Source organism: Salvelinus sp. IW2-2015, linkage group LG33 (assembly GCF_002910315.2).
Source record: "Salvelinus sp. IW2-2015 linkage group LG33, ASM291031v2, whole genome shotgun sequence".
Classification (NCBI taxonomy): Eukaryota; Metazoa; Chordata; class Actinopteri; order Salmoniformes; family Salmonidae; genus Salvelinus; species Salvelinus sp. IW2-2015.
This window is the reverse complement of record NC_036872.1, coordinates 137,598-159,080: the sequence shown is the minus strand read 5'-3', so window position 1 is coordinate 159,080 and position 21,483 is coordinate 137,598. Positions and strand designations below refer to the sequence as shown.

Below are 21,483 nucleotides of genomic sequence, written 5' to 3'. Positions count from 1 at the left end.
TGGTTACCCTTGATGTCCAGCAGTCAGTGGTAAGGCAAACTGCAGTAGCTTTTTGGGCTCTTTCCCGTACTGAAGCCTGTGTGCTCTCGTCCTGTGGTGGAATAAGTGATTTTGAAAGGGTTTTCCGGCTTGGAATTGTGTACATTGGGTTTAGACTATTGCTATAATTTCTAAAACCTCTGTCCTCCACGATCGAAAATGGCTGGAAATCGGTGGCAACCATTTTAGCCAATGCAATATCAATTTGGCCTTGTTTTGCTACAGACATAGACTTTGACATAAACTGGTCCATAGAAGACTGCGTTGCTGTGGGTCGTGGAGTAGGCCTACTTGACTGAGTGGATACATCTCCACGTGTGGAGGTGCTGGCTCCACCACTATCACTAGCAGGCCCGCTAGTTTCTCGAAGCTCCGCTACAGCTAGCTTCACAGTTGGGTGCACAGTTCGCATATGCCGGTGTAGGTTGTGCGTAGAACCGGCTTTATATGAGATTTTGTTTTGGCAAATTCTACACTGTGCTCTAACATTATCTACATTACTAAAATGCATCCAAATGCTACTGTGCTTCCGACTCATTTTCAAGCTGTTGTTTTCACAAATGTCCTTCCTCTCTCTCCTCGGCTGCTAAGTGTGTGACTGTTAATGAGTTGGCTCGGCCCTCCCTCACGCATATGTGGCTCATTGGTTGACACTGCTTGTCCGATTGACAGGAACAACAGGTGAGGCTGTTAGTCTGAGCAGACAGTCAGAACGAATGTGTGCGTTTAAGCATTTAGGCCTATATCATTTTATTTATTTTTTCGTTCTTTGAATTTGTTAATTCTATTCATTTGAATCTTTTGATTATTCATATCTAATTTCTAAAATATTTATATAAATACAGATGAAGTTGGAAGTTTACATACACTTAGGTTGGAATCATTAAAACTCGTTTTTCAACCAGTCCACAAATTTCTTGTTAATAACAAACTATAGTTTTGGCAAGTCGGTTAGGACATCTACTTTGTGCATGACACAAGTAATTTCCCCAACAATTGTTTACAGACAGATTATTTCACTTATAACTCACGATCACAATTCCAGTGGTTCTAAAGATTACATACACTAAGTTAACTGTCCCTTTAAACAGCTTGGAAAATTCCAGTAAATGTCATCATGGCTTTAGAAGCTTTTGATAGGCTAATTGACATCCTTTGAGTCAATTGGAGGTGTACCTGTGGATGTATTTCAAGGCATATCTTCAAACTCAATGCCTCTTTGCTTGACATCATGGGGAAATCAAAATAAATCAGCCAAGACCTCAGAAACAAATTGTAGACCTTCACAAGTCTGGTTCATCCTTGGGAGCAATTTCCAAACGCCTGAAGTTACCACGTTCATCTGTACAAACAATAGTACGCAAGTATAAACACCATGGTACCATGCAGCCGTCATACCACTCAGGAAGGAGACGCGTTCTGTCTCCTAGAGATGAACGTACTTTGGTGCGAAAAGTGCAAATCAATCCCAGGACAACAGCAAAGGACCTTGTGAAGATACTGGAGGCAACAGATACAAAAGTATCTATATCCACAGTAAAACGAGTCCTATATCGACATAACCTGAAAGGCCGCTCAGCAAGGAAGAAGCCACTGCTCCAAAACAGCCATAAAAAAGCCAGACTACGGTTTGCAACTGAACATGGGGACAAAGATCATCCTTTTTGGAGAAATGTCCTCTGGTCTGATGAAACAAAAATAGAACTGTTTGGCCATAATGACCATCGTTAAGTTTGGACGAAAAAGGGGGAGGCTTGCAAGCCGAAGAACATCATCCCAACCGTGAAGCACGGGGGTGGCAGCATCGTGTTGTGGGGGTGTGTTGCTGCAGGAGGGACTGGTGCACTTCACAAAATAGATGGCATCATGAGGCAGGAAAATTATGTGGATATTTTTAAGCAACATCTCAAGTCATCAGTCAGGACGTTAAAACTTGGTCCCAAATGGACAATGACCCCAAGCATACTTCCAAAGTTGTGGAAAATGGCTTAAGGACAACAAAGACAAGGTATTGGAGTGGCCATCACAATGCCCTGACCTCATCCTATAGGAAATTTGTGGGCAGAACTGAAAAAGAGTCTGCGAGCAAGGAGGCCTTACAAACCTGACTCAATTACACCAGCTCTGTCAGGAGGAATGGGCCAAAATTCACCCAACTTATTGTGGGAAGCTTGTGGAAGGCTACCCGAAACGTTTGACCCAAGTTAAACAATTGAAAGTTAATGCTACCAAATACTAATTGAGTGTATGTAAACTTCTGACCCGCTGGGAATGTGATGAAAGAAATAAAAGCTGAAATAAATCCTTCTCTCTACTTTTATTCTGACATTTCACATTCTTAAAATAAAGTGGTGATCCTAACTGACCTAAGACAGGGAATTGTTGCTAGGATTACATGTCAGGATTTGTGAAAAGTTTAAATGTATTTGGCTAAGGTGTATGTAAACTTCCGACTTCAATTGTAGATTCGGCCCTTCTGATATGCGAGCCGGCTCCCAACGTTCTCCTACAAGAGCTGGCTCTTAGAGCTGATTTGTTCGCGAACAACCCATCACTAGTCTTTTGTGCAGAGTTCTTCTAGGAGAGATGTGGATACCTTTAGTGAAGATTACACTGTAGCTGAAGAGTGCATACTAGACTGCAAACTCTGGACACTTTTCCTAACATGGTGTGGTGCAAGTGTGTCAATGCAAAGTAAGTGGCCTGTTCTAGCATACCATTGTCATGCTTGAAGTGTGTATATGTGTGTAATTAGCCAATATATTCTCTATTATACTGTCTTACAGTGTTGTAACAATGTTGTCATTGTGTTACAAATGTTTGCACTATAAAAATGGACACCGCTACCACAGGCCCTCTTGTGTGCTGTGCATATTGTTAGTGTGGTTCTGTTAGTTTCCCATTACTTTTAATGCTTTTAGAGTGTGAGTCATTCCATGTGATATCCCCATAACATAGGATACTATGTGACCTAAGATGGCGGTTGTGTTTGTAGTCCCAAACAGCTAAAAAACAACAAATATTCAGCATGGTTTCCAGCATTACTTATGGTACCGGTTTATTTCCTTTTTAACATGCTAGTGTCGTTAGCATGCTCGAGTCGTTAGCATGGTTAGTATGCTAACTCCTCATGGTAAATAGAGTGTTTAGTTTGCCTAACTACACTGTTAGCATTGCAGCGCCGTTAACATAATTACTCCACATTGTGTGTATTGGTTGTTTATTTATTGTTGCCTTTGTGTGCATCTTCTATTAGCCTAATGCTATGCCGTTTACAGTACTTTATGTGCTATTTACTGTTATTTATCTACTGGTTACTGCTAATATTGCACTGTTAATTCCAATGCTAATGTAGTCATCTGTATCCACTGATTGTGCTATGCTAAGTAGCTTATTAGCCGTTTACCGTTGCTTCGATGTTCGATTGCACTGCTCCTGCTGGCACCTTATGTACATCTGTTAATACATTAGCATAGTAGCATACATTTCTATTGTATAGCAATAACTGTAATTACAGCCCGTGTTTCTTTCTGTTTCTTACCCATAGAAAACGACTTTCACTATCACTTGCACTTCCACCATTATCAACCCTACTACAATTCAATGCCATGTGTGTTTGTGGCAACCAATTAGTGACTTTAGTATGTCTTCTGCTGTATCATTGTCCCTCTGAAAGGGGACCCGGGGAGCACATCTCTATTTTAAAGCGCCACTTCACAGAGTTCACCGGCCATCAGATGGCGCTCCTTCAGAACCTAGTACAATGGCTAAAGATGGAAGCAGAGTCACCTGGGTGCAGCCAGGGCCCATACCCAACAGGAGAAGCCTGCAGCCTTTCAGCTAAAAGGCTCCAATGCCACCATGTCCTATGGGGCAACAAAGCCTCCTCCACAGGAACTAACACCTGCACAGCCCGCTGTTTACCATCAATGCAATGTTCTATGCCCTGCTCCTGCTAGCAGCTTATGTACCTATATTCAACTCTACTGATGGTCTTCTAAAATAGCGTTATATAGCGAGAGTGGCCACTCCAGTATTGGCACATGCGTTCTAGCATGTTGGCTATAGCGCACGTATAGCCTACATGATGAGATTATTACGGACAAAAGAGCAAGATTATTTGGTCAAACGGCAGGCAAGCATCAATGATCATGTCATGAGATTAAGACCCTCAATATTTATTGGAAAGGAGCATCAAGCTCATCACCTTGCACTTTCACCAACCTGTGATGATCGTCATCATTTATTTCATTTATGGTCTAATATCTACAACCCTACTCAAATACCTAGGTGTCTGGTTAGACTGTAAACTCTCCTTCCAGACGCACATTAAGCATCTCCAATCCAAAATTAAATCAAGAATCGTCTTCCTATTTCACAACAAAGCCTCCTTCACTCATGCTGCCAAACATACCCTCGTAAAACTGACTATCCTTCCGATCCTTGACTTTGGCGATGTCATTTACAAAATAGCCTCCAACACTACTCAGCAAACTGGATGTAGTCTATCACAGTGCCATCCGTTTTGTCACCAAAGCCCCATATACTACCCACCACTGCGACCTGTATGCTCTCGTTGGCTGGCCCTCGCTACATAGTCGTCGCCTAACCCACTGGCTCCAGGTCATCTATAAGTCTTTGCTAGGTAAAGCCCCGCCTTTTCTCAGCTCACTGGTCACCATAGCAACATCCACCCGTAGCACACACTCCAGCAGGTGTATTTCACTGGTCATCCCCAAAGCCAACACCTCTTTTGGCCGCCTTTCCTTCCAGTTCTCTGCTGCCAATGACTGGAACGAATTGCAAAAATCACTGAAGCTGGAGTCTTACATCTCCCTCTAACTTTAAGCATCAGCTGTCAGAGCAGCTTACTGATCATTGCACCTGTACACAGCCAATCTGTAAATAGCACACCCAACTACCTCATCCCATATTGTTATTTATCTTTTTGCATCCCAGTATCTCTACTTGCACATCAATCACTCCAGTGTTAATGCTAAATTGTAATTATTTTGCCTCTATGGCTTATTTATTGCCTTACCTCCCTAATCTTCTACATTTGCACACACTGTACATTGATTTTTCTATTGTATTATTGACTGTACGTTTGTTTATGTGTAACTCTGTGTTGTTGTTTTTGTCGCACTGCTTTGCTTTATCTTGGCCAGGTCGCAGTTGTAAATGAGAACTTGTTCTCAACAGGCCTACCAGGTTAATTAAAGGTGGAAAAAAAGAAAAATAATAAACTGCATGCTTTCCCGACTAGTCATAGTGGAAGGACCACACAACATGTCATCGCGTGACTCCAACTTTACTTCGATATGATGCTTATTATATCAATATTTACACATAAAAGCGTCTCCACCGACATTCTCGCCAAATTCTTTTTACAGACACAAAAAGATCCCACATTTAGCTTATTTTGTTTTATCGACATTTTTAACGTTTTCCCGAAAAATGTTATGTTCCCATCTGGCCTGTCATGACATTTTTTTATCCGACTTGTACTTTGCTCGCATAAAAAGGTTGGATGGAAATCTGATTTCTGTCAAGCCAAAAAATATGGTATAACAATTCCATAAGGAGTTCGCAGCAAAGCAGAAACAGAATGGCACCCAGACTAAGTATTCTTGCCTTGCATTAGTAAACTTGATGACTTACCTGGTTTCTCTGTGATGGGTGCTTTGGTGATCACTCTGGTTGCGGTCGTGGTTATATTGGTAATGGTCCATGGGGCTGTGGTTGTAGTTAGTTGGGCTGTGGGCAATTGTGGTGTGGTTGTAATTGCTTGGCCTGTGGCTGGTGGGTCTGTGGTCGGTTGTGCTGTGGTTGAGGTTATCAGGATTGGGGTTATGGTCGATGGGGCTGTGGTCATAGTAAGTCGAACTGGGGTTGTCGTCATTCGGAATCTGATTGTGGGTGGCAAGGATGTGGTTGGTTGGTCTGTGGTTGTGGTCAGTTGGGTTGTGGTTGTCGTCACTTGGACTGTGGTCAGTTGTGGTGTGGTTGTAGTCAGTTGAGCTGTTGTGGTCAGTTGGTCTGTGGTTGTGGATGATGGGACTTTGGTCGGTTGCACTGAGGTTGGAATTGGTTGAGCTGCAGTTGGCGTGGCTGTGGTCGTGATCTGTAGGGCTGTAGTTGTGGTTGGTTGGGCTGTGGTTGTGGTGGGTAGGGCTGTGGTTGTAGGCAGTAGGGCTGGGATGTGGTATACTGCTGTAAGTTGGTTGGGCTGTGATTGGTAGGCTGTAGTTGTGGTTGGTTGGGCTGTGGTTGTGGTGGGTAGGGCTGTGGTTGTGCCAGTAGGGCTGGGAAGGTAAGAGCTGTCGTTTGTTGGGCTGTGATTGGTAGGGCTGTAGTTGTGGTGGGTAGGGCTGTGGTTGTAGGCAGAAGGGCTGGGATTGGTAAAGCTGTAGTTGGTTGGGCTGTGGTTGGTAGGGCTGTAGATGTGGTTGGTCGGGCTGTGGTTGATTGGGTTGTGGTTGGTAGGGCTGTAGATCTACTTTGTTGGGCTGTGGTTGTGGACGGTGGTGGTTTGGGTATGGTTGGTTGGACTGTGATTGTGATTGTGATCGGAAGGGCTGTAGTTGGGGTCGGTAGGACTGTAGTTCTGCTTGTAGTTGTAGTGGTATGAGGAACTGATATTGAGGTCGGTCGGCCTGTAGTTCTGGTTCTAGTCTTTGTAGTCGGTGAGGGTGTGGTTGTGGTGGGTTGAGCTCTTGTTGAGGTCAAGAAGGATGTGGTTCTGGTTCTACTGGTTGTGGTCGGTGGAGCTGTAGAGGTCATTTCTGAGGCTGTGGAAGATACTAGTCAAACATGGACAGATGTAAGGTCATTAATTGCTGTACATTGCTTTTACAGAGCTTGTGAGAATGTGCAAGCACTAGCCTAACTGAAAATGTTACTCATCAGGAGGAGGCCAATAATACATACAGTGGAAGTCAGAAGTTTACATACACTTAGGTTGGAGTCATTAAAACTCCCCAAATTTCTTGTAAACAAACTATAGTTTTGGTAAGTCGGTTAGGACATCTACTTTGTGCATGACACAAGTAATTGTTCCAACAATTGTTTATTGACAGATTATTTCACTGTATCACAATTCCAGTGGGTCAGAAGTTTGCATACACTAAGTTGACTGTGCCTTTAAACAGTTCGGAAAATTCCAGAAAATTATGTCATGGCTTTAGAAGCTAATTGACATAATTTGAGTCAATTGGAGGTGTACTGTGGATGTATTTTAAGGCCTACCTTTAACCTCAGTGCCTCTTTGCTTGACATCATGGGAAAATCAAAAGAAATCAGCCAAGACCTCAGAAGAAAAAAAAATAGACCTTCACAAGTCTGGTTCATCCTTGGGAGCAATTTCCAAACGCCTGAAGGTACCACGTTCATCTGCACAAACAATAGTACGCAAGTAAAAACACCATGGGACCACGCAGCCGTCAAAACCCGTCTCCTTCCTGAGAGGTATTTCTCCTAGAGATGAATGTACTTTGGTGTGAAAAGTGCAAATCAATCCCAGGACAACAGCAAAAGACCTTGTGAAGATGCTTGAGGAAACAAGTACAAAAGTGTCTATATCCACAGTAAAACGAGTCCTATATCGACATATATTGAATGCAAGCTCAGCAAGGAAGAAGCCACTGCTCCAAAACCGCCATAAACATAGCCAGACTACGGTTTGCAACTGCACATGGGGACAAAGATCGTACTTTTTGGAGAATTGTCCTCTGGTCTGATGAAACAAAAATAGAACTGTTTGGCCATAATGACCATTGTTATGTTTGGAGGAAAAAGGGGGAGGCTTGCAAGCCGATGAACACCATCGCAACCATGAAGCACAGGGGAGGCAGCATCACGTTGTGGGGGTGCTTTGCTGCAGGAGGGACTGGTGCATTTCACAAAATACATGGCATCATGAGGCAGGAAAATTATGTGGATATATTGAAGCAATATCTCAAGACTTCAGTCAGGAAGTTAAAGCTTGGTCGCAAATGGATCTTCCAAATGGACAATGACCCCAAGCATACTTCCAAAGTTGTGGCAAAATGGCTGAAGGACACAAAGGGCTTGACCTCAATCCCATAGAAAATTAGTGGGCAGAACTGAAAAAGCGTGTGCGAGCAAGGAGGCCAACAAACCTGACTCAGTTACACTAGCTCTGTCAGGAGGAATGGGCCAAAATTCACCCAACTTATTGTGGGAAGCTTGTGGAAGGCTACCCGAAACGTTTGACCCAAGTTAAACCATTTAATGGCAACGCTACCAAATAATAATTGAGTGTATGTAAACTTCTGACCCACTTGGAATGTGATGAAAGAAATAAAATCTGAAATAAATCATTATCTCTAATATTATTCTGACATTTCACATTCTTAAAATAAAGTGGTGATCCTACCTGACCACATTCCCTTGGAATTTTTACTAGGATTAAATGTCAGGAATTGTGAAAAACTGAGTTTAAATGTATGTTTGTATGTCAATAGCTGCAAGATCACGATAAAGTGCTGTTTACGATTGTCAGGAAGTTGCATGATTTACTATACTTGATTATAAAAAATGCATTCCGTTTAGCACTATTAGCACTAAGAGAATGTTGATTGTCAATGAACTGCATTCAAATGGAACAAACAGTGACCATTACCAGTACTATCATGATACAAGGCATTGGTAAATAAAAAGTACAATGTACAACTTACCATGTGCAGTGGAGTGGACTCTACTGGTTAGGGACGGATCAAAATTGACAGAATGGTTACCTGGAGGAAAATGGGGGAGTGTCATGTTTTTTTAATTTCAGTCAAGGGGAGGGTTTAGTATTTTTTAAATCTAATACAGCGGAGGGTCATGCAATTTGTAATTGATGAAATGTCAATATTTCTCAGTGTTTTAGAATGAGTTGCTTATTAGCCTATACACCGAGCGTACAAAACTTTAGAAACACATGCTTTTTCCATGACATAGACTGTTCAGGTGAATCAAGGTGAAGGGCATGATGCCTTTTTGATGTCACTTGTTACATCTAAAATCAGTGTAGATGAAGGGGAGGAGATAGGTTAAAGGGTTTTTACACATGGATTGTGTACTGTATGTGTGCCATTCAGAGGGTGAATGGGCAAGACAAAATATTTAAGTGCCTTTGAACGGGGGTATGGTAGTAGGTGCCAGCTGCACCAGTTTGAGTGTGTCAAGAACTTCAACGCTGTTGGGTTCTTCATGCTCAACAGTTTCCAGTGTGTATCAAGAATGGTCCACCACCCAAAGGATATCCAGCCAACTTGACAACTGTGGGAAGTATTGGAGTCAACATGCATGGGCCAGCATCCCTTTGGAACGCTTTTGACACCTTGTCCATGCCCTGAGAAATTGAGGCTGTTCTGAGCACAAAAAGGGGGTCAACTCAATATTAGGAAAGTTCCTAATGTTTTGTACACTCAGTGTATATTGATGTGTGCCCGATGCCGCCCTTCCTCTCTGATTCTTCGCTGTACGCGCAATATGAATTGTGGATGTAGGCTATTTAATGTGGTCTCAATCAAATAATCCATAGCCTATAGGCTACAAAGTGCATGCTCAGAGAAGCACCGATCAAAGTTATATTTCTAAGATAGCTGCTGGGATGGTGTAAATAAAACTAGGCTGCTTTACATACTGCAATGGATATTCCAAACCTGAGCCCCGGCTGTGCTGTGTAGGTCTAGGGTGGCCGTTCAGGAGGAGAGTCAAAGTATTCTTCTGAAAATTATTTTTGATTAGGCTTTGTCTGAAAAAATGCATATTAGCGTTGCGCGTGGACTAGCCTATAGCCTATATATTCAGTTTGAGAAGGAGAGCGCGAAGATGAGAATGAGGACGGGAGTTCAACTTTGATAGCTTGCTACTGCTATAATTGATTTGATTAAAAACTATATGTTTCTTGCCCACAATGTATTTATCAGAGTTATTGACCTCAAAATAAGCCAGATTCATGTAACTGACATTGTGGTGCTGAAACTTTAAGCAGCAGCCGTGGCACAATCAATCGAAAATGGACAGTTCATGCTCATGGTGATAAAAGTAGGCAAATTCGACTCCGGAGTGGCGCAGTGGTCTAAGGCACTGCATTATAGTTGCTAGCTGTGCCACTAGAGATCCTGGTTCGAGTCCAGGCTCTGTAGCAGCCGGCAGCGACCGGGAGACCCATGGGGTGGTGCACAATTGGCACAGCATGGTCCGGGTTAGGGGAGGGTTTGGCCGGCAGGGATGTCCTTGTCCCATTGCGCTCTAGCGACTCCTGTCGCAGGCCGTGCACATGCATGCTGACACGGTTGCCAGGTGTACAGTGTTTCCTCCGACACATTGATGTGGCTGGCTTCCGGGTTAAGTGGGCATTGTGTAAAGAAGCAGTGCGGCTTGGTTGGGTCCTGTTTTGGAGGACGCATGGCTCTCGACCTTCACCTCTCCCGAGTCCGTAAGGGAGTTGCAGCGATGAGACAAGACCGTAACTACCAATTGGATACCACTAAATTTGGGAGAAAAAGGGGTAAAAAAAAAAGTTGGCATAATTAATTTAAGCCGTTTTCATTTTATTTAGACTTTACTAACAACAAGTAGGCTTTGTGTTGGAGCCTAATTCTTTCTATTTAAGAAATAACAGGTAGGCGTCACACCCTGATTTGTTTCACCTGTCTTGTGCTTGTCTCCACCCCCTTCCAGGTGTCACCCATTTTCCCCATTATCCTCTGTGCATTTATACCTGTGTTTTCTGGTTGTCCGTTGCCAGTTCATCCTGTCTCGTCAAGCCTACCAGCATGATTTTCCGTACTCCTGTTTGCAGCATTCCGTTTTCTAGTTCTTCCGGTTTTGACCATTCTGCCTGCCCTGAGCTTGCTTGCTGTTCAGTACCTTTTGACACTGCCCTGGAATACTGACCTCTTCCTGCCCTTGACCTGTCGGTTGCCTGACCCCTGTTTTGTTAATAAACTTCTGTGATTCGAACTGTCTGCATCTGGGTCTTATCCTGAGGTCTGATAGTAGGCCTACCTGTTTGACAGATGAAATTAAGCTATAGGCTGCAATATCCATAGATTTATCAGTCAATTCCTCCACCCACTATGCATTCATTAATTAAATAGCCAACCTCCATGTCAGTGAAGGGCTGTTTAAGTTAAAACCAAGACTCAAGTTGAGGGGATATGAGAGGGTATGCCTTAGGCCTACTTTTGAAATTTTTGGGAGACCTGATCAAATTCACATAGAAATGAGATATACAGATATGTTATTCTTGTTGAAAGCAAGTGAAGAGGTAGATATGTTCTATGTGAGCTATTTCTATGCTTACCTTAAGTCTTTGTGTCTTTTACTATTGGTTTTGTACACCAGCTTCAAACAGCTGACAATACAATATTTTTTGTTATGGAAAATATATTTCACAGGGGTTTAGATGGTATAATGATTTGCTACGTTATACTTGCTTGTTTTGTCACATAAATTAGGCAAACTTTTTGAATTTTACGAACCCGGAAATGACAGAGCAATTTCTGCATAGTGCATCTTTATAGAAAATTGCAAAAAGCACAGGCAGTTAGCTTAAGATTTGGAAGAAAATAAAACGGATCCAATTATATAAAGTGATTTATAACAGCGCTTTGGTCCGCAATGCTTTGTGCTAGAAACAAGCTGTAAAATACCCGGGAAAGATGTGACTCCGATGCATATGGGGATAACAGTGTTATGTTTCTTTGACATAACTTTTGAAAGTACTATGCTCAGATTCCTAATGATGTCTCAGATTGTATGATTTGCAAACAGGGACAATTTTGTTGCAAACAAGACACACTGATTTGGCATTGGTGAAATATGATAAGATGAACACATAGGCCTATCTCACTGTAATTTTGGTAATTTCTGTGGTATAGAAAATAAATCCGCTAATATGTAAAATTATGTAGAATTGAATGACATTTTTATAGAAGGCAATTTTTTCTCGGGCCTGGAAATACGATGATTGATTCATGCAATGCTTTAAGCATAAAATACATCTTTCAACACTACTCTTGTCCACGGTGGTCTGTGAACCCACAACCTTCTGGCCCCTCAGCCCTGTGTTCTATCAAAATTCCTGTGATGTCAGTGTAGTTTTGCTGCTTCACTGCATGGAGAATGTAGTCTTGTGTTGTGAGATATGTCACCCCACATGGAGATAACATGCAGTTCATTAAGATAAAGTGTGTGTGTGCACGCTTGTATGTGTGCGTGAGTGCGTGTCTGTTTCGGTGTGCTTGCTTGTGAGTGTTTGTGCGCATGTGGGTGCATGCCTGTGTCTGCCTGTGTGTGTATTAAGAGGGAAAAATACCTTTATGTGCGCTTTCTGTAATGGTCTGATTGAACAGAGGCATGATGGAGTCAACTTCCCAGAGTTGAGACAGGTATTTATCTGAAATAGTTAGACAAAAATGTATACTCTTGTATAAACGTCATCAATGACAAAACGTATTCAAAATTATACAAATGTATAGCCAATATGAATGATCCAAACTTTTGATTTTACACACAGACTTTAAATATGTAACATTTACAATACATTTCCATGTCAGTTTGGAAATCTGAATATTACAATAACTGGTTTAGAAAAGCCCCCACAACAATGACAGAAGACAATCAACATTTACCACAGAACATCTAACCAATATGCTAAAAACTCTATAAACTTTACCTGATTTACCTGCCATTACACAGATGTATATGCAGTCAGAAATATTATTTTGGCTCACTGAAAGAAAGAAACAGTATGACATTCAAACTTTAGTCATGATCCCAATGATGACTTACAGTCATATACTGTACAGTATATTAAGGTGGCGCATGCAAGAGTCAAACCCATAGCCTGAACCACACATTCAGGGTAGTCAACTCAAACTGTGTGTATTGGTTCTCTTTCAAATATTCCTTTAGATGTATCACAATGGGATTCACTGGAGGCGGATCACTAACAGGAAGTACCAATCACACAACGTCTTTCGGAGACAGACAGGTCAAGTGGCGAATGAAGTAAGCCCCTCCCTCTTTACAAGAGCCACTCATCCCATCCTCTGGTCATCCTTGCTCTCTTCTTTGCGAAGATCACTACGCTCCTGAAGCTCTCTGATCCCTGTCTTAACTGTTGTTAGGATTTATGTTTAAGCATAATAGCCTGTTAGCATATTGGTTGAAGAGGAATATTGTTTTGTTACACACATACACAAACTATACAGAGGGGTGTGGGTGTGTAGGTGAAAGGACTGACCAACACAGGCCATAAAAGTTGTGGACAGTCTGGAGAGGGGAGGGGTGCATCTCTCTAGACCAACGAGGAGGTTAGAATACTGGACAATACCATATTAGGAACTGTTTTAGTGTAGAATCGACAGACCCAAGATGGAGCTAATCTACCCAGCAACCAGATGTGGACAAAGGAACGCGCCAAGGGGCCAGCAAAGGGGGGCATAGTCTAAACCAAGCCCAGCCTCTACTGTGATAGGCTAACAGACGCGTTGAAACGACGTCATCACGGTATAAGAACAGCTGTTTACGTACTTCTTGCCAGTTCTCTGTTCATCCTGCGCGGTGAAACAGCGAACCCGTATATACGAAAATTGCATTTGCCATTCATTGTTTGCGGTAATTAAACATAATTAAAGAAAGTTAGCAGACCTTGCATTTTATTTATCCTGACACCAGATGTGTTACACGCAGCGTTCACACTGTTCACATGCAAACCGTTTACGTTAACGATGCCAAACGTAGGACCTCAGCTCCTGTCGATAGTGTTGAGTACTGACCGAAAGGAACGTAGAATTCGTTTTCAACTTTTCAGTCACCGGTGGTAGCTAGCATCACATGGCTAGCTACCTGGTTAGCCCACGCTGCTAAGCATAAGCTAACTTGGCTAGCTCGCTGGACGGCAAGGTAACCACACTAGCATTCTACCTGCACAGATGGTACTATTGCTAGCTCCCTTCTCTTGTTTATTTTAACCTATGTTCACTCATTTGTGTTACCTAGACCGACCATTTTAGCCTCGCTGCTCTACGGCCGTGAGAGAATACCAGCCCAAAGTTGAACACCTCTCCCACGCAGTTCCCTTCGGCTACCACTGTGCTAGCTACAAGCTAACACCTACTAGCCTCGTGGCTATAGCGTTCATACTGTGCTCACCCTAGCTAGCCATTAGTCACAAGGTTTCTAACAAGCTAGCTTACGCCTATTCAAAGCCTCTGGGCTGCCACATTTGTTTTACAACAGCATTCTATATAATGGCTACCTAGTCCCAGGGCGAGCCAAGCGCTTCTAGTCAAGCCAAGTGCTTGTCCTGCCACGTTCTTGCGCTTGCGGTTCCATGATTGCTGGGAAGGATTTTCACCTTCTATGAATCAACTGCCTGGGAAAGGAACATGCCCAGGCAGCACTCGACAACCCCGAATCCTGTGAGCACTGCAAAGCACTGACTAGGGCGGGCTCAAAATGTTCCCTCTCCCCTCACCTCTAAGCCACCGGCAGAGGCTGAGATTCAGCTCCTCGCAACCGAGCCCAGCTGGAGTGAGGTTATGGATAGCCTCAATTCCCTCCCCTCCCTGTATGACGACTTGGTGTCAGGGGAAGGCAAGCTAGGAGATGACAAGGATAACAATGGGATTAATCTTGTGGGTCTCATCAACTTCGTGACTGAAATGGAGTGTGAAGAGCCCACTCTTTCTCCTAAGCCGCTATGTCTCCCTGCTCCCAGTACAGGAGGGCTGCTCTCACCCTCTTGGAGTTTTGGCTCTCCGCGGTCAAACTCGGCATTGAGTGGCCGGCTCCCTTGGGGGGGTTAAGGATCCCATTAGGGACTTGTACAATGGGTAAAGACTCCTGTCCCGTATGGCTCCAGTTAAGCAACTGCTTCCCACACTTTCAGCTTGCTTCAGGGAGGTGAAGGGCTCATGGCAAAAGCCACTTACCAGCAAAAACCTTATAAGGGGCTCCCCTAGCCTGGACATGCACAATATGGAGGCATCCAGGTTTTGCAACGTGCCCCCATGGTGGCGCCATCGCTGGCTGACCACCTCAACCCCCTGGATCTCAGTGCAAGAGGCATCACTATAGACCCTGGTTCAATTCCAGGCTGTATCACAACTGGCCGTGATTGGGAGTCCCATAGGGTGGCGAACAATTGGCCCAGTGTCATCCGGGTTTGGCCTGGGTAGGCCGTCATTGTAAATAAGAATTTGTTCTTAACTGGCTTGCCTAGTTAAATTAAGGTTAAATAAAAAATACCATCATTATACATCTCACTCATTATTAGAGAACCGGGATTACGAAAGTAACCTTGAGTTTTATATAGCACTATCATCCTTACCTGATAATATGGAGCTAGATTTGAATAGCTCTTGTAGATAGCTTGTGGAATTTCCCATAACATCCAACAATATGGCAGTGAAGTCTGATGGGAGACAAAAAGAAAACACAAAGATAATCTTGACATGTTTTATTTGTTTGTTTACCTACTGGTATTGTTGCCTCAACAATGATGGTATTAAAGCAAAGCAAAGCACAACTTTAGAAATTGTTCATACTTATTATTGTCATTCCACTGGAAACTCTAGTGCCAAAACCGTGTTCCTAAACCCCTCTGACTTGTTGTTGGACTGTCTGTCAAAGTGTGCACCTCTCTCACTCAGGGAGAATGGGGTAGAGTTAGAGCTACATTGCAGGGTTATACAGCCCCCAACTCACTGCAGCGCTAGATAGAACTTTGTGGAATAACACAAATCTACGACAAATATAGATATTTTCTGTGATTTGGGTCACGGGTTCACAGTTTGTACTTTTTCTGAGATATCTGCCAAGCAAGGAGGAAACAGCAGCCAGCTCATGCAACAAGACATGCACGAGGGGGCTCCTCATAAACACAACACGCCAGCAGTTTTCAAAATACCATACATCACACTTTAGCACATCACCGACCCAACACAACACGCCTTTTACTACTAGACCTCAGTAGTAGCTTATTTAATTTCTCTCTTTCAATGCTCTGGAAACCTAACAGAAAATGCTGTGCTCTAAAGATGGCATCGTAGCCACACAAATAAATAAAAGGTAATTGTCGATCTGATCAGAAACACTGTGCTCAGAACCTTTATCACCTAAATGATGTCGCTGGTGTATTTTGTTTGAATGTTGGAATATATTGCGCAATAGGCTATTCGTTTCTCGAATCTGGAGTCCATCCAGATTCGAGTCCCGTGTGCGAAACACACATAACGAGCTCGAGAAATGTATACTAAAGCAAAGTTTCACCCACATTTTAGATAAGAAAATATCCTCCTCCCTTTCAGATGGATATCAGATGGATATCCATTTTTTTGTGGATGGATATCCACATAAAATAATACAATTCCAATCTCTCTTTTGTCTTAAACTTTCACATATCCTATTCCATGATATAGGGTAATCCAATGAGCAACACTGTATCTGTTGATTGCAGTGACCACCATTCATCACGTATGCTATATATAATCAATACACGACTTTCAAGGAGTCGGGTATTTCATGCAAACAGTGTCTTCGAACAGTATTCAGACCCCTTGACTTTTTCCCAATTGTTTTAGGTTACAGCCTTATTCTAAAATTGGTTAAATAGTTTTTTTCCCTCATCAATCTATACACAATACCCCGTAATGACAGAGCAAAAACAGGTTTTTAGAAATGTTCAAGAATTTATATATTTTTTAAAACTGATATCACATTTACATAAGTATTCAGACCCTTTACTCAGTATTTTGTTGAAGCACCTTTGGCAGTAATTACAGCCTTGAGTCTGGGTATGATGGTACAAGCTTGGCACACCTTTATTTGGGGAGTTTCTCCCATTCTTCTCTGCAGATCCTCTCAAGCTCTGTCAGGTTGGATGGGGAGCGTTGCTGCACAGCTATTTTCAGGTCTCTCCAGAGATGTTCGATCAGGTTTATGTCCGGGCTCTGGCTGGGCAACTCAAGGATATTCAGAGACTTGTCCCGAAGCCACTCCTGCGTTGTCTTGGCTGTGTGCTTAGGGTCGTTGTCCTGTAGGAAGGTGAACATTTGACCCAGTCTAAGGTGCTGAGCACTCTGCAGCATATTTTCATCAAGGATCTCTCTATACTTTGCTTCATTCATCTTTGCCTCGATCCTGACTAGTCTCCCAGTCCCTACCGCTGAAAAACACCCCCACAGCATGATGCTGCCACCACCATGCTTCACCGTAGGGATGGTGCCAGAGTTCCTCCAGGCGTGACGGTTGGCATTCAGGCCAAAGAGTTGAATCTTGGTTTTGTTATGACTCTCTCTCTCCTTGGTGAGGATCAAAGGCGCCAGATCAGCTCAGCACAGGGCTGACAGATAGCCAGACCCCCCCCCCCTCCTCTCCCACCAGAGAGGAATGGGGGAGTCGGGACGGTTTTATGACTTAACGCCGGTCATAAACTTTCTCTCTCTTGCCCTGCAGTATTGAACAAAGGAATGTGCTGTGTGTAGAGAGAGACTCTTGCCTAAGAACTCTAAGATTGGACAAAGGAACATTAGTTTTGAAATCCAAACGTTTGGAATGATTGGTGGGGATCCAAACAGTAATCATGTCATATCATTTATTATTTTGTGATGTCATTAAGGATGGTATAACAAGATAACTAAATGTTGTATAAAATAAATTATTAAGTATAAGAATTACCCTGGTGGTAAAGAATAAACTTTTTTTTACAAGTAAAAAAATAAATAATAATTCCATTGAGGCCCAAGGTTGTCTCACAATCCTCAGGGATTAGTGACCCTGGTGGTGAATGTATACTCACATTTGAACTACTGGTTACACTTATGATATCCAGCCAATCTCAACTGATTGGATATTGTTGTCACATTCAATTCAACAAGGTAGTTCAATTGCCTTCCAACCCTTTTCAGGTGGATCATTTGGATAAGATTCAAATTGATTTGTTTCCACCAATGTGACATTTTAAACTTTTCCACATTATCCTAGTTACAGCAATGCTTTCAGGTTATGTAAAGTTTAATTCCCAGATAGCCTATACAGGTATGATTGATCATTAACGTTGATTAATCAATTATATTAGCTATTGCAAATTCATTCACATCCAAGTCCCACATTACTTATCTAGTATTGATGTTTCATTAATGTATTTAAATACATTCAAATCGTTTTGCAGCCCCACACCAACTCAAAACCCAAATTTTGAAAAAAGAATATATATACAGCATATTTAATCATGTGCAAGCTACTGTATCAGAGGGGGTTGAAAACATTCTGCTAGCCGAGGAACTGCGTTTGAAAACTGAACAATTAAAGTAATTTGTCACGCCCTGGCCTTAGTATTCTTTGTTTTCTTAATTATGTTGGTTAGGTCAGGGTGTGACATGGGGAATGTATGTGGTTTTTGTAGTGTCTAGGGTGGTTGTAAGGTTTAGGGGTTTATTAGAGTAGTTGGTTTATGTTTAGTATAGTAGTCTAGCTGTGTCTATGGTTGAGTGTAGGTATCTAGGAAAGTCTATGGTTGCCTGAATTGGGTCTCAATTAGAGACAGCTGGTTATTGTTGTCTTGATTGGGAGCCATATTTAAGGCAACCATAGGCTTTAGCTGGTTGTGGGGAAATGTCTATGTTGAACGTAAGTAGTTTGTGTGTGCACTTGCATTTGTAGCTTCAAGGTCGTTTGTTGTTTTTGTATAGTTTGTATAAGTGTTTCTTTTCATGTTCATCTTCGTCGTTCTAATAAAAGAAGATGGCTTATTTTCCACATGCTGCGTTTTGGTCCGTCTCTCCTCCACACGATCCAGACAGAATTCCCCACCAAACAAGGATCAAGCAGCGTGTGAAACAACAACAGGACCCACCTACACAGGACTATTGGAATTTGGAGGAAATTCTGGACCGCGAAGTACCAGGAGAATATAACCGCCCAAAGCTGAGCTGGAGGCAGCGAAAGCAGAGAGGCGGAGATATGAGGAGGCAGCAAGGAAACAAGGCTGGAAGCCCGTAAGTCAAACCCAAAAATTTCTTGGGGGGGGTTCTCGGGTAGTTTAGTTGGGTCAGTCGGGAGACGTGAGCCAACTCCTCCTGCTTACCGTAAGGAGCCGGTGAGGGCGGATTTGGAGGAGAGTGACGCAGAGACAGTAAAGGAGTTAATGGAGAAATTGGAGGAGAGAGTTATGAGGGATGTATTGTTTGGTGCATGAGGCACGGCATCCGTCCGAATGAACGTGTTGGTGATTTAATGTCACCGGGAACAGCTCTCCATACTCGTCCTGAGGTGCGTGCTAGCCGTCTGGTTAAGACATGCCTACAGCACGCACAAAGCCTCCTGTGCGTCTCCAGAGTCCTGTGCGTCCTGTTACTGCTCCTCGCACTAGCCCTGTGGTGTGTGTTCCCAGCCCAGTACCACCAGTGCTGACACCACGCACCAGGCTTCCAGTGCGTCTCCAGAGCCCTGTTCCTCCTCCACGCACTCTCCCTGTGTGCGTGTCTCCAGCCCAGTGCCTCCAGTCCCGGCACAACGCACCAAGCCTCCTGTGCGTCTCCAGAGCCCGTACGCACTGATCCTTCCTCCCGCACTCGTCCTGAGGTGCGTGCCCTCAGCCCGGTACCACCAGTTCTGGCCTTGAGAACTCAGTGTGCCCTGTTGTTGTTCCCCGCACTAGCCTAAGGTGCGTGTCCTTAGCCCGGTACCTCCAGTTCCGGCACCACGCACCAGGCCTACAGTGCGTCTCAGCCGGCCAGAGTCTGCCGTCTGCCAAGCGGCGCCTGAACTGCCCGTCTGCCAAGCGGCGCCTGAACTGCCCGTCTGCCAAGCGGCGCCTGAACTGCCCGTCTGCCAAGCGGCGCCTGAACTGCCCGTCTGCCAAGCGGCGCCTGAACTGCCCGTCTGCCAAGCGGCGCCTGAACTGCCCGTCTGCCAAGCGGCGCCTGAACTGCCCGTCTGCCAAGCGGCGCCTGAACTGCCCGTCTGCCAACGGCGCCTGAACTGCCCGTCTGCCCAACGCCGTCTGAACTGTCCGTCTGCAAGCGCCGCATGAACTGCCCGTCTGTATTGAGCCTTCAAAGCCGCCGTCTGCCATGAGCCTGCAAAGCCGCCCATCTGCCATGAGCATACAGAGCCGTCCGCCAGACAGGAGCCGCTAGAGCCTTCAGCCAGACAGGAGCCGCTAGAGCCTTCCGCCAGAAAGGATCAGCCAGAGCCTTCCGCCAGACCGGATTAGCCAGAGCCTTCCGCCAGACCGGATCAGCCAGAGCCTTCCGCCAGACCGATCAGCCAGAGCCTTCCGCCAGACCGGATCAGCCAGAGCCTTCCGCCAGACCGATCAGCCAGAGCCTTCCGCCAGACCGGATCAGCCAGAGGCTTCCGCCAGACCGGATCAGCCAGAGCCTTCCGCCAGAACGGATCAGCCAGAGCCTTCCGCCAAACGGATCAGCCAGAGCCTTCCACCAGAACGGATCAGCCAGAGCCTTCCGCCAGCCATGACCAGCCAGAGCCGTCAGCGAGCCATGACCAGCCAGAGCCTCAGCGAGCCATGACCAGCCAGAGCCGTCAGCGAGCCATGACCAGCCAGAGCCGTCAGCGAGCCATGACCAGCCAGAGCCGTCAGTGAGCCATGACCAGCCAGAGCCGTCAGCGAGCCATGACCAGCCAGAGCCGTCAGCGAGCCATGACCAGCCAGAGCCGCCAACCAGACAGGATCTGCCAGAGCCGCCAACCAGACAGGATCTCCAGAGCCGCCAACCAGACAGGATCTGCCAGAGCCGCCAGCCAGCCATGAGCGTCCAGAGCCGTCAGCCAGCCATGAGCGGCCAGATCCGTCAGCCAGCCATGAGCAGCCAGATCCGTCAGCCAGCCATGAGCAGCCAGATCCGTCAGCCAGCCATGAGCCGTCCAGCCAGGATCCGCCAGAGCCGTCCAGCCAGGATCCGCCAGAGCCGTCATCCAGCCAGGATCCGTCCCTCAGTCCGGAGCTGCCGTCCCTCAGTCCGGAGCTGCCCCTTATCCTGGTGCTGCCCCTTATCCTGGTGCTGCCCCTTAGATCCCTGGTGCTGCCCCTTAGTCCGGTGCTGCCCCTTAGTCCGGTGCTGCCCCTTAGTCCGGTGCTGCCCCTTAGTCCGGTGCTGCCCCTTAGTCCGGTGCTGCCCCTTAGTCCGGTGCTTGCCCCCTTAGTCCGGTGCTGCCCCGTTAGTCCGGTGCTGCCCCTTAGTCCGGTGCTGCCCCTTAATCCAGTGGGGTTAATGTGGAGGGTGGCCATTTGGAGGAGGCTACGAAAGCGGGTAGTGACTATGGTGGGGTGGGGACCACGACCAGTGCCGGAGCCGCCGCCGTGGACGGACGCCCACCCAGACCCTCCCCTAGACTTTGTGCTGGTGCGCCCGGAGTTCGCACCTTAAGGGGTGGGGGTTATGTCACGCCCTGGCC

The 21,483-nt window shown here is 45.0% G+C and overlaps 1 protein-coding gene across 1 annotated transcript in view; it reads right to left on the bottom strand.

The window, feature by feature from the left end:
• The window catches only part of LOC139023565 (HERV-H LTR-associating protein 1), a 66,933-nt gene that overhangs the window by 32,198 nt on the left and 13,252 nt on the right, over positions 1-21,483 (bottom strand). Inside the window, 6 exon segments of the mRNA XM_070436969.1 lie at positions 5,701-6,076; positions 6,079-6,842; positions 8,739-8,798; positions 12,374-12,454; positions 12,734-12,790; positions 15,395-15,478. Of these exon segments, the coding sequence (XP_070293070.1) occupies positions 5,701-6,076; positions 6,079-6,842; positions 8,739-8,798; positions 12,374-12,454; positions 12,734-12,790; positions 15,395-15,478 (1,422 nt within the window).